Here is a 13,783-nt window from a genome sequence, read left to right as displayed (position 1 = left end):
GTTTGACTTTGTTTCACCAATCAAATTGGTCTGTGTAGAATAGTATAAAAGGGAGACACATCCCAAAAATAATTAAATCATTTTCAGTCTTCTGAAGTCAGTCTTGTGTAGTTGTGGTGTAAAACAGAGCCAAGTTTGCTTTCATTTTATTTCTATGTGGCAATAAAATGAGGGTGCTTGGCATCATTTGATTTTTTGTGTTAGCAAAGAACGAGGATGATCATTTTATTGATTAACACAGGAAAAGGTTGTGTAATGACTTAGAGCAACAATAAGAGGAATAATGACTTTCCCTTGTGGTGTTTTTATTTTTTGTTTTCCGTGGCAGCCAACGTCCTGGAAGAAGACTCAATGGAGCAGGACATCGAGAGCCCTGTCACTATCCACCAACCAAAGTTGCCCAAACAAGCCAGAGAGGACCTGCCAAAAAACATCAGCAAAGAATGTGCCAAGAGGAAAATCCAGAGGTACGTTCGGAAAGACGGGAAGTGCAACGTCCACCACGGGAATGTCAGAGAGACTTACCGGTACTTGACTGACATCTTCACCACCTTGGTGGACCTCAAGTGGAGGTTCAACCTGCTGATCTTCGTCATGGTTTACACGGTGACCTGGCTCTTCTTCGGCATGATCTGGTGGCTCATTGCCTACATGCGAGGGGACATGGATCACATAGGGGACAGCACGTGGACCCCCTGCGTCAGCAACCTCAATGGGTTTGTCTCAGCCTTTTTATTCTCAATCGAGACCGAAACCACCATCGGGTACGGTTACCGGGTCATCACGGACAAGTGTCCCGAGGGAATTATCCTGCTTTTAGTGCAGTCTGTCCTAGGTTCTATCGTCAACGCCTTCATGGTTGGCTGCATGTTTGTGAAAATATCCCAACCCAAGAAGAGGGCAGAAACCTTGGTTTTTTCTACAAACGCAGTCATTTCCATGCGGGATGGGAAGCTGTGTCTGATGTTCCGAGTAGGAGACCTTAGGAATTCACACATTGTAGAGGCATCAATACGAGCCAAGTTGATCAAATCCAAACAGACAAAGGAGGGGGAATTTATACCACTCAACCAGACAGATATCAACGTAGGTTATTACACAGGGGATGATCGACTCTTTTTGGTTTCACCACTGATCATCAGCCATGAGATTAACCAGCAGAGTCCTTTCTGGGAGATTTCCAAAGCCCAGTTGCCCAAAGAGGAGCTAGAAATTGTTGTAATCCTAGAAGGAATGGTGGAGGCAACAGGTAACATTTCTTATACTTTGTATGAGGTAAATGCTTTAATTTTAGCAAGGAAAAAATCAGTGGTTTTGCTTGGTTTTAAAGGAATCACTTCCACGTTCGTTACTTTTGAAAAAGGCATCGGTTCTCTGGTGAGCTCCAAAATTAAAAGCATGCCCGGTTTAATTGTCTGTTCCATCTTGCCTAACGGAATTAGTGTTGTTTCTGCTCTGTTTGGAAAATGGGATAGCATCTCTCATTTTCTAAATTTTTCACAGCATGTCACCCCGTTATTTGTCATTCTATTGCAGGAGCAGCTCAACCACAGGGATCTTGTGGGATAAAACTGCTTAGAGGGGAAAGAAAAAAAAAAAAAAAGAAATCAATGCAAAACTCTATTTGCGATTAACATGGAAGCACCATGGTCCTGCTGCTTCCAATCACCCAGAAAAACTGCCAGCCCTGTGCCATTCCAAGGCTGGATCCACTAGGAAGTGATGATGTGTTTGGTTCTCTTTTTAATTTTTTTTTTTTTGCCTGTTCATTTTCCTTGGGTTTCATTTTTAACTTGTAACGTGGGGCTTGTTCCACTTTAGCTCACAAAAGGTCTTGTCTGATTCTGTGTTTCACTGGGGCCCCCACAGGAGTGCACAGAACAACTGGAAGCTGGGATGGATAAACAAGGAATGTTGTGTCACCGGAGCCTTGTGCAGATGCTGGGTGGTCGTTACCTGCAAATTATGCAGCAGAACAGCAGAAATCACTTGGTGCAGAGAAAAAAAAAATTCACTGCAAATGCGCCACTAAAATAATGTTCCTTTTTGTGTATTAAAGCCTGAATTATAGGAGGGTACTTTTACCTGTGTTCTAGAGGCTGGAGGTGTTAATAACAGCATCAATGCCTGAAATAAGTAAATATAATGAAGGTTTGATGTGCTTGGGGGAGCAGAAAACACTGATTGTAGAAATGTAAGAATGAGATTTGCCATTTTTCCCCCACGACTGCAGCAAAGCCCAGGAAGGTTTGAGGGTTTGTGACAGAGGCACAACCTTTCCAACCCTGACTCATGTTTTGCAACTGGAGCCAGGAAATAAAGAGCAGTCTCCTACTAGAACATGTGTGTGTGTGTGTGTTTCACACATCTATTATGTGGTGTCAGAAGAAAAACTGCATTTGTCACCATATAATAAACGTGTGAGACAAAAATGGAGCAGAGGGGAAAAGAAAAACGACAAAAAAAAAAAATAAAACAAAACTGAAAGGAACTTGACAGGGAATTTGAAGTGGTAAGTGCAAGGCTTCCAGATTTTCCAGGAATAGGTGGTGCTGAAGAGAAATCAAGATGAAATGTTTAGTGCTCAAACATCTGCATCACCTTCAGGTGAGACAATGAGCAAATTGCTGTTTGTTCCCTGAAACCATCCCGAGATCTGGGAGCTGCAGCTGAAGGAATTTGACATCCCAAGGGGGGTGGGGGATATTTTCAGGTTTGCAGAACACCGTGTTTCCCAGCAAAGTGATTGGCAAGTAGTGGCAGAATAAACAAAAATGTCTCACCAAAACCACCTACGAGATCAAAAGACAAAATATTTCTGCAGTGCAGCAAATGTAGATTTGTTGGATTAAAGTCTCATTTCTCTCTATTTGTGACTTTCCCCACTTCCCTCACCTCATTTTCCCCCCTGCACACCCCAGGGGCTCTTTGGGGTGTCCTTTGCTGCTCTGGCCTGATCATGTCTCCCACTCAACCATCACCAGCCTTCACTGCAACACAAAAATCCTCTGACTGCTTGGGCTGGCAAAGTTTGAGATAAAAATCAGATCTCTCCTTATCTCAAACCTTTCCAGTCCATATCAAGAGAGAAACCGAATGCAGTGGTTTGAAAACCCACGGAAGATATCCAAGATTAAAGAGTTTCCCCTGCACTGGGTAGGTCCATTTCTCATTTTTAAACTGTTCTGTTGGGGTAGAGTTTCCTGCTGAGTGAGATACGAGCAGAGGGCATCAAATAATGCCAGAATTATCAGCAGCATTTCTAAAATACATTTGTGCAGAAGTAGCTTCTTGTGCTGTGCTTTGACCCCATGCATTGAGTGATTTTTGTTGAAGGCACAATTAGGCCAACCTTCTACCAAAACTGGGAATTTTCACTCTTTTAATTTAATTTAATTTTAATTTAATTAATTTTTATTTTAATTTTATCTACAAATATTTAAAAGTTGCATCCTGGCAAACACAGAAAACCAGTTTAGGCAGTCAAATATTCACCTTTCCCTTTTCCACCTGATGCAGAGTGAGAGCTGTGGAAGAAGCTGCTCACAGCAGCAAAGCCCAGCCCAGAATTCCTGCCAAAAAAAAGTTACAAAATACAAAATTACAAAAGCTGGATCCAGGAAAAGGTGATGTCACCTACAGCAGTGTCCTCATTCTGTGTCATTGCTGAGGGATCCAAACCAGACTGAGGTCATCACGTTGTGTCATCCATCAGAAAAGCCACTCCCAAGTCTGATCAGGGAAAATAATTCTTTATCTGTTGTCAGAGTTCCCTCACAGCCTCAATGAGAAATAAAATGGGAAATGATGAGGATAAGGATTTGCTAATATTTGTTATTAATTATTGATTCTGCTGAAATTTGACTGGACAGGTAAATACATTTATAATACTTTCCACCCTAAGTGCTCCAGAATCAGATTTATCTGTTGTGAGAAGCACAATTTTTATGGATTGTCATGGGAATTCTGCATTTGTGTGTTAGGACAGGGAATTAAGAATAATGCATTTTATTAGCTGACATTAAAAATAACGAACCAAATTAAAATTCAGCAGAAAGTTCAAATCAAGGACCCCTTAATTCCCCATGGAAGCACTGCCATAACTCCCTGAGATGCAAAAAGAAATGAATGTGTCTTTGCTAAGGCACATAACAAATTATTATCCCTACACCTTGGTTATTCCCATTCTTTCTACCATGGAGATCCCTTTGAGGGCAGAATCCTCAGCCAGGAATTTTCCAAAAACATGAAATCAACCTGATTCTTTCATCCAACATCATCAAACTCTCAAAGTAAAGCTGCTTTTAAAAAAAATATTTGTTATGGATCCTTCCAATATGCATTTTTTTTTATTTATTTATTTACAACAACATTCAAAAATATCTCTTTGGATTCAAAGGATAAAACTTCTGCAAAGATTTTTTTTTTTTTCTCTGTGCTTTTTCCTGATGGTGGTGCACATCTCTCAAATGTATAAAAACATCAATTTTGGGACAACAAAAGGACTTTAGGCTGCCATGGAACCACTTGAGGAGCCTTGAGGAATGGGGAAAAAAAAAAAATCCAACCAAACTTCACTGCAGCCAGAGGACACATTTGGCATTTCCACATTTTGCAGTCTCCATTTCCCAGAGTTTTAAATGCAAAATAATATACAGTTAGGAATATTTTTTATGATAATTGAATCCTAGCCATAGGCTTAAAAATTTTAAGCCTTTTTCATCTGGTGAAACCTATTTCTAAGGGAAGTCTTATCATCACAAGCAAAGTAGGTATTTTTAAAAAGTTAAGCAAGGCTTGAAAATGTATAATTCTGATAAGGAAATAGACCCTTAAGAAGAAAAGGGAAGACTTTTAAATTTGGGAAGGTTGAGGTAGGGTACAATAGCAAGAGGAACTGAGAGAAAGAAACTCAAAGAGAGAAAGAGATGCAAAAACAAAACAAAACAAACAAACAAAAAAAAAAAAAAAAAGAGGAGGGAAATGGTGAGAAAGAGGAAAATTCTGAGCAAGTTTTGTGAATTTGTATCTGGGCAGTGGGGTGAACTTGGTGACACTCTGGCAAACTCCCTCTGCCTAAAAATAAACCACTTGAGCACCGAACAGTTCCAAGGAAAGAAAATTATCTGCACATTCGTATCTGTCAGAAAAACGAGCAACAAAACCAGATGGAGAACTTCAGGTTCAGAGGGATAATTTTACAAATAAACTCAGAGCAGGGTGCATTTATAACCCTGACACAGGGGCAGCTTTGAGAGCAGTGACTGCAGAAAGTTTTGCAGCTACAGAAACCACCACACTCGCCAGCTGTGGAAAATATGTGTGCAAAGCAATAAAATGTTCACTCGGATGGTTATTTGCGCAGTAAACAGTCCTATTGACCAGATAAATATTGTCTAAAGCTGTTCCCTTCTTCACTCCAGCCCCTTTGACTGGCTGATTTATTGTGGGTTTGATTTCTCTGGGATGAATTGCCATATTTGCCCTTTAGCCTTGCCCAGTCCTAGTAAATATCTGCCTCTGATATGGATTGAAGCAGTTTCAACCCTTCAAAACCTCTCAGCAGATTTTTCTCTCTCTCTCTCTCCAAATAAACACTGCTGGGGTTAGAGTTTCTCACTTGAATTTTCTACTGCTCCTCAAAGAAGAAATATTTATCCTGTCCAACTGCTTCACAGGGGGATGCAGGTGAAAGGAAGAAAAACACCAGGAATTTCTCCCACCTGAGAGTTTCTGCAAGACAAAGAACCGAAGTGGATTTCATTGTGCTCCAAAGCACATTGACTGAAATGCAGTTTAGGCAGGGTCAGGAATAAGTGGCCTCTGCTCCAGACTGGATCATCTTCATCCCAGAATGATCAGAACAGAAGAGCTCTGCACTCTGCAGCTTTCTTTTCTATTTTAAGGGTTTTAACATCTCCTGTGCCAGACTTGGACAAGGTTTAACTTCTCACACATCTCTAGAGCTGCCAGCAATTCCTTTCACTCCTGTCTCATTTTTAATTTTCCTGATTCCAACAAAATGTTTCGTTGTTATTCATTCTAACACAGAAAATGAGAGGCATTAGCAGGAGGGGAGTTCTAAATGCCAGCAGGGAAAGGCATTCCCATCCCATCAGGATGTTTCCTTCAGGAATATTTCTCTACAGGTGGAAAAGATGAGTTTTATTGCTGGAGAGGAGTGTGAGACACAAAGGAGGCAATTACAATTTCACAATAGCCAACACTATGAGGAACAGCAAGAAATCAGGGAGAAACATTTATGGGAAATAAAAAAGAGATGCTGATTAGGAGTATTTCAGCTTAAATTTTGCTGTATCTCACTTCCAGGGAAAAGGGATTGCACATTTGTTTAACAGCTTTATTCTCTGGGTAGTGCTGTACTTTGCAAACCTGTTATGAATGTTTGATAATGGCTTTTTGTCCATCTCTCACATCTTTCTCACCAATTACTTCCTCAGCTCTTTCACAGCTCCAGCTGCTCCCTCACCCCTAAATGTTCAAATATAATATTCAGATTCAGGCAGTGACTCATATTAAAAGGGAAGGTCTCTAAAAGGCAGGTATCCAGGGATTACCCAACAGGTCAGAGATTATTAAATAATTCTGTGCTGACCCCGTATCAGACTTGCACAAGAAAAGCTTCATTTTGCACATCCTGTCTTTGCAATCCCTCCAAAGTCTCTCTGGGCATGGAGAAAGGGCAGGTCCCAGTTCTTTCCACACTCTCACTGACCTCCACTGCTCCTTCCTAAACCAGGGACAGGCACAGAGAGGTGCCCCAAAATCCTCTCTTTGCTCATCACTCCTGAGGTTATTCCCTGCTGGGCTTATGATCTCCATGGCCAGAGGAATGACAGGATCCCAAAATTTGCTTTAACTCTGGCCCTGCTCCTGTTTTCCAGCCAGAAAGGCACAGTGGCAAGCTGGGCTGGCACCCTCTTCATTGACCAGCAGAGGTTTCCTAAAAATCCTGTGATTCCACTTAAACTCCTCCTAAAATCCTGTGATTCCAGACACTTAAACTCCTCCTAAAATCCTGTGATTCCAGATATTTAAACTCCTCCTAAAATCCTGTGATTCCAGATATTTAAACTCCTCCTAAAATCCTGTGATTCCAGATATTTAAAGCCCCTCTAAAATCCTGTGGTTCCAGATACTTAAGCTCCTCCTAAAATCCTGTGATTCCAGACACTTAAACTCTTCCTAGAGTCCCATAATTCCAGACACTTAAACTCCTCCTAAAATCCTGTGATTCCAGGCACTTAAACTCTTCCTAGAGTCCCATAATTCCAGACACTTAAACTCTTCCTAGAGTCCCATGATTCCAGACTTAAGCCCCTCTTAAAATCCTGTGATTCCAGACACTTAAACTCCTCCTAAAATCCTGTGATTCCAGACACTGAAACTCTTCATAAAATCCTGTGATTCCAGACACTTAAACTCAACTCTTCCTAGAATCACATAATTCCAGACATTTAAACCCCTCCTAGAATCCTGTGATTCCAGACACTTAAACTCCTAAAATCCTGTTATTCCAGATACTTAAACCCCTCCTAAAAATCTGTGATTCCAGACACTTAAACTCCTCTTAAAATCCTGTGATTGCAGACACTTAAACTCCTCCTAAAATCCTGTGATTCCAGATCCTTAAACTCTGCCTAGAATCCCATTGTTCCAGACACTTAAACTTCTCCTAGAGTCCCATGATTCCAGACTTAAGCCCCTCTTAAAATCCTGTGATTCCAGACACTTAAACTCCTCCTAAAATCCTGTGATTCCAGACCCTTAAACTCTTCCTAGAATCCTGTGATTTCAGACACTTAAATTCCTCCTAAAATCCTGTGATTGCAGACGCTTAAACTCTTCCTTGAGTCCCATGATTCCAGAGTTAAACCCCTCCTAAAATCCTGTGATTCCAGAGACTTAAACTCCTCCTAAAATCCTGTGATTCCAGAAACTTAAACTCCTTCTAAAATCCTGTGATTCCAGACACTTAAACCCCTCCTAGAATCCCATAATTCCTGACACTTGAACTCCTCCTAAAATCCTGTGATTTCACTTAAACTCCTCCTAAAATCCTGTGATTCCAGACCCTTAAACTCTTCCTAGAATCCTGTGATTTCAGACACTTAAATTCCTCCTAAAATCCTGTGATTGCAGACGCTTAAACTCTTCCTTGAGTCCCATGATTCCAGAGTTAAACCCCTCCTAAAATCCTGTGATTCCAGAGACTTAAACTTCTCCTAAAATCCTGCAATTCCAGACACTTAAACTCCTCTGCATAATTTCAAGCAAGTTTCCCAGCAGTTTTTGGCCCTGCAGAGGTGTTGCTGCTCAGTCCTTGGAGCTCCAGACTCAGCCCAGACCCAAAGGAACGACAGGAGGGATCCAAGCCCGTGTCCCACACAATTCCCACCTGGAGAATCCTCTGCAAAAAGGCACCTCAGCCTTATCCAGGTCAGAGGTTTCCCCAGGCAGGATCAGCTCACTGAACATGTTCCACCTGCTCTCCAAGTGGAGCTGTGATTTCTGAACCCCCTGGAGATGTGCTGGGGGTCACTGAAGTGCCTTTTCCATTCCAGAGAACTTCCCAAGATGACACCAGGAACCTGAACGTGCTCAGGCACACTCAGCTTGCTCCAGGAACGGTGTAAGAAAAGGGTCAGCACTGAAATATCTTCCTGGAAAATGAAATATTTTGTTGCTCTTTCTAATTTTAGATTTTCCCTTTTGGCCATCCAGGGTCGTTACCTGCCTGGGGATGATGATGGGGGGGAAATGCCAGGCAGGGATTTGAGTCAGGGCAGGGTCTCTCACCCCTGGAATTCTGCTGGAATGAACTGATTCTTTCATGCTGATTACCTTGTTTGCTCAGTTTGATTTCCAGAGGTGAAGTCTGTCTGGGTAGCCTGCAGTTCAAAATCCTATTTTTTAAAAACTCTGTTCCCTCTCATATTTCTAAAAGATATTTTTTCACTTCTCCCCTTGCTGCTTATTTACTTCCAGCTGTATAATATTGTTTCCTCCTGTCTCCCTGAACTGTAATGAAGGATAAACACTTTGCATTACACTCCCTGATAACCAAAAAACCCTTCTAAAATTACAAATATTTGCATCTGTTTCTTAAGAACGTGAGCAGAAAGATTATTCACCTTCAGCAGAAAGTTTTCACAAAATCGAATAGAGCAGCAACTCTAAAGCTAAAAGTGACCTAAAAGTTTAAAGAATTAGGAAAATTGTGAGTTAAACCAGAAATTAAAACTCAGCAGCTGATAGATTAAAAAAGAACAAGGCTGTGGAGTGCAGAAACACCACTGGCTACACAAAGGACATGAAAAAAATACAGAAAATTTATGAGTTTAAATTTTTTAACCTAGAAAGCAACTGCCAGGACTAAAAACTCCCATTGTGGCACAATTCCTGGGATTCTCAAGGCCACTGAAAAAAATCCTCAAGGGATTTAAGGAAAAATAAATCAGAAAGAATTGCAGTGATCTCAGTGGTTTCAATCACAGCATTCCAAGGAAAATCAAAGTTTGGACTCATTGCTGTGCTCTTGCTCCCTCACTCCTTCTCCTTCATTCCCAATATTCCCAAAAATGATTTAAAGAAAGTCACAATGCTCTCCAAGATTTCCTTTCTTCCTGATTTTGGCTATTTTCCTTCCTTGGGATTTCTGTAGAATGACATAAACCTTTAGGGGTTTTTTTTAAAAATGGCATTTTAATAAATACAGGATTGTTGAATATGAGAAATCCCATTCTCACACCTTAGACCAGAAAGAAACCTGATTTAAAGAAATATTTAAAACAAAGCAAAAATTAAGGAGATCTCCAACCCCAAATTTCCAGCCATTATGGGGAACATGTTTGAGGTATCTGAAGAAATGCTAAAATTTGATTTATAAAAACAAATTCAGAGGGACTATTTTGTTGAATGCCATTAATTCCTGGAAATAGTTCCATAATAATTCCATTAATTTCTCAGAAATGAGTAGTGGGGAGAGTCACTCACACTCAGGTGTTTTGTGTGCTCCTCCCAGACTTCTCCCAGCAGTTTGAATTTACAAAGTGATGAGCAGGACAAATAATTTCTTCTGGCAGGAGCAAAGGGAGGTCAGAGCAGCCAAAATCTCTTCTGGAAAAATCCAAATCTCTCTGGAAAAGCCAAAATCTCCACGGCAGAGGCCAAGGCTAAAAGGGGAGCCAAAACCTCAGGGATTTGTCAGGGAATAAATAATAAACAGAGTTGGGAGAGGGTGAGAATATCCAAGGATGTGCCTGAGATCACCAAAGTGGGTAAAAACCCCCTCCAGCCTGAATTTTCCTGTGATTAGAAAACTCCAAGCTGGCTCCTCCTGTTTGTTTGGGTTTTTTTTTTTTATAGCCATGAAGAATTGAATTACTTTGTTTGTTCTTTCATTGTTCTGCTCTGTCACCATTGAAGAAATTGTGGGGTTTGCATCTTTGGCATCTTTTTGGCTCTCTGGAGGTTGAGATGAGTGTCCAGCATGGACTGGCCATGGATTGCCAGCAAAAAAAAAACCAGCTACAAACAACTGCTGAATTGTCATTATGATCATTGTGATCATTGTTATCATTTATTATTATCATCATCATCATAACTTGTGTCTAACAAGACATTCCAGGCTTTTTGAAGGGAGATTTAAGCAACATCAAGGTTGGCAAATTTAATTCCACATTTCAGACCAGTGTGAACTGGAGAAAGAGAGAGAGAGAGAGAGAGAAAGAGGGTCTTCCCCTAAAAAAAAAAATATATATATATATATATATTAAAAAAATCCATCTGACTGTAGCAGAGCTGCTGAACAAAAAAAAAGATTAAAAGATTTATGAGTCAGCCACTCCAATTAAATTGTGCTGGCACTTTTTTTAACCAGCCATTAGCTTCTTTTTTTTAATTTTTTTTTTTTTTTTTAATTTTTTTTTTGCAACCTTGCATAAGAAGCATTAATTTATTACACCCAAATCTCCAGAGTGGGAAAACCCCCCCATCCATTTTCATCTTTTTCCAATTCTTTTTCCATTCATCTCCTTTTCCAGTGGGAAGACAACAAATTAGCCCCTTTTTTTTCAGCTATTAAGTGCAGCAATGAGTCTCTAACTGCCAATAGGGCTGTGACAGATCCCATGAAAAAGTGTTGAAGAGTCCCAAGCCAAAGGTTTTGAGGCAGTCAAAGGTTCCTGTCTGGCCAAAAATCTGCAGCCACAACTCCACAGCTGTGGAAAAAAAAAAAAAAAAAAAAAAAAAAAAAAAAAAAAAAAAAAAAAAAAAAAAAAAAAAAAACACAACCTTTTGGTTTTGCTTTGCATTTTAAGGAAAATGCTCTTCTCCTACCATGAGTCAAGGGCTAAATCTCCTCCTTAAGACACTCCAATCAGGGTTTGATCACACTAGGATTTTAAACCCCTCATAATTAGTCAAGATCCAAATTAAGTTAAGACATAAAACATGAATTTGAACCTTGCTACATCTTCCTCCACCCTCCAAAGGGATACAAAACACCCACCAAGCATTCAAAAGCCACCAGGGATGGTGTTGTGGTTTGAAAGCAAAACAAGTGAGAGGCTCCAAGTCAGAGATATAATTTAATAAGAAGAAAGGTAAAAATAAAATCAATGCAATAACACAAAGGAGCACTGCCAGAGTCAGAACACACCCTGAGCAGGGTGGGGGGAGCAGTCCAGGGGAGGGGCTCTTCCTGAAGCAGTGATCCCACAGAAAGGTCTGGGAGCTCTGCTCCTCTGGGAATCCAGTGGCTCAGGGCTGCTTGTCCTGTCCCAAATCCCAGATTCTCTCCAGGTGGGAATGCTTGGCTCCTCCCCCTGGGCATTGGGAGCATCTCCCAATGGGATGAGGAGTCGTGCAGTGGCTCCTTGATGGCCCATTAAACAGAGAGAGCTCCTGGAGGGAGTTCCCTGTGAGTCCTGGGCAAGGCATTGATGGGCCATGAGCAGAAGAGCCCAAAGGAGGGGCCTGGGAAAACACTGCCCCACCTGGTTCCAGCAGCTCATGGGGATGGGGATGGGATAAATACTTTGTGCACATCCTACACTGCAACCCAGGACAGATGAAAATCCAGTCCAAAACCATCCCCTCTCAATGTGGATCTGAAGTTTAATGAGCAGTTTTGAGCCTGACCCAAAGCCCTCCCAAACCTGTGAACAGGACTCAGTCTCTGGTGGCCTCTGAATTAATTCCCTAAAGGGCTGAATTGAGCTGTGCAGGGCCTGTCATCTCCTTAATGATCTCAGAAAAGAAGCAATTAAGGCTCTAATTAAGAGGCAAATGGAAGATTAGAAGCAGATGAATGTTTATAATCTGGACAAAGCACCCACACTGGAAGTTTTGGCTTTACAACCTCTGAGGTGGCTTCACTGCCATGGTGAAGGGTGGATCCACACAGGGTGTCCCTCCCTTCAGGAAATCTGAGTTTTCTCCTCTCTGCAGCCACTGTCCCTCCTGCAGATGGATGGGAAGAGCCATTCCACAAGGACAGACCCAAAAAAAGGAATTTTTCATTATACAAACTGTCCATGGCAAATAGAGACTCTGGAATGGACAAAAGTCAGTCCATGGAAATTCCCCCTTCCCTGAGTTCTGAGTTCATCCCTCCCACCACACTTTCCATCTGTGGTTTGATGCTTGATCTGTTACAAAGAAAGGAACCAAAAGCCCAAATTCCAGCAGGTGTAGCAGGTCCATTACAAACATGGGCTAAGAATTCCATGGAATGATAACAGGAGTGGAGCAGAGAACCCTGAAAACACAGACCTCAGGGCTGATTCTCTTTATGGCAGCCAAGGCAGAGATCACATCTCTCCTAAAATTATTTTCATTATATTGTGTAAATGTCAGACCCAGCAGAACAGAATAATAACAGAATCTGGGGGTTTGTGTAAGAAAAAAAAAAATTAAAAATTAAAACATTTCCAGGAGTTCCCCTGGATTTTTATTTTTTTTTCAGACAAAGCTCTTTTACTTCTTGCTAGCAGGACCCAGCAGACAGGGAATCCTAATATTTCAAAGTAATTTTCTGAAGAGCTTCTGATGCTGAAAAGACACCAGTCAAACTTTACTGAATGTCTACAAAGTGACCAGAATCAAATGCACAGAAAGCTTTATATAATCAGAGAAATTTCTATGCTGCACCTTCCCCCCGAGCTCTGCACCACAACCAGGGCATGATGAGTTGAACCCTCACTCTTCATCCAGCTCTGATTTCCAGTTTTATCCACTGGGACATGGAAACCAGGGTGAGGGGAGCACCAAATGAGCCTGTACATCTTTTGGGGGCTGAAAAAAAATCTCCAGGGATGCGACAGCCAAGACAGAGGTGAAAATTCTTGGCTGATTTGCACTGAGAGTCAAGGGGAATCTGTGTGATTAAGGAAAAGGGTGAAAGAATTAAAAAAAAGAAAGAGAGTAGGGTTAGATGGGATATTGGGCAGGAATTGTTCCCTGGGAGGGCAGGGAGGGGCTGGGATGGAATTCCCAGATTTGCTGTGGCTGCCCCTGGATCCCTGGCAGTGCCCAAGGCCAGGTTGGACATTGGGGACAGTGGGAGGTGTCCCTGCCTATGGCAGGGGTGGCACTGGATGATTTTTAATGTCCCTTCCAACCCAACCCATTCTGTGATTCTGAGATTCTGTGAAATGCATTTGGCCTTGAAGAAAGGATTGAACATTTTTTTGTGCAGCAGCTCTTCCAAGATGTTCTCCTTCAAGGAATGTGCACAGAGAGTCAACCTGCCCATGCC

The 13,783-nt window shown here is 41.5% G+C and overlaps 1 protein-coding gene across 1 annotated transcript in view; it reads left to right on the top strand.

Moving 5' to 3' along the window:
- Positions 1 to 13,783, top strand: part of KCNJ6 (potassium inwardly rectifying channel subfamily J member 6) — a gene marked incomplete at its 3' end in the record, with an annotated part of 114,050 nt that overhangs the window by 76,693 nt on the left and 23,574 nt on the right. Inside the window, 1 exon segment of the mRNA XM_083884263.1 lies at positions 329 to 1,249. Coding sequence (XP_083740389.1) covers positions 329 to 1,249 — 921 coding nt within the window.

Source organism: Zosterops lateralis (genome assembly GCF_965231275.1).
Source record: "Zosterops lateralis genome assembly, chromosome: 2".
Classification (NCBI taxonomy): domain Eukaryota; kingdom Metazoa; phylum Chordata; class Aves; order Passeriformes; family Zosteropidae; genus Zosterops; species Zosterops lateralis.
The sequence above is the reverse complement of the archived record's forward strand: the minus strand, read 5'-3'. Positions and strand labels throughout refer to the sequence as shown.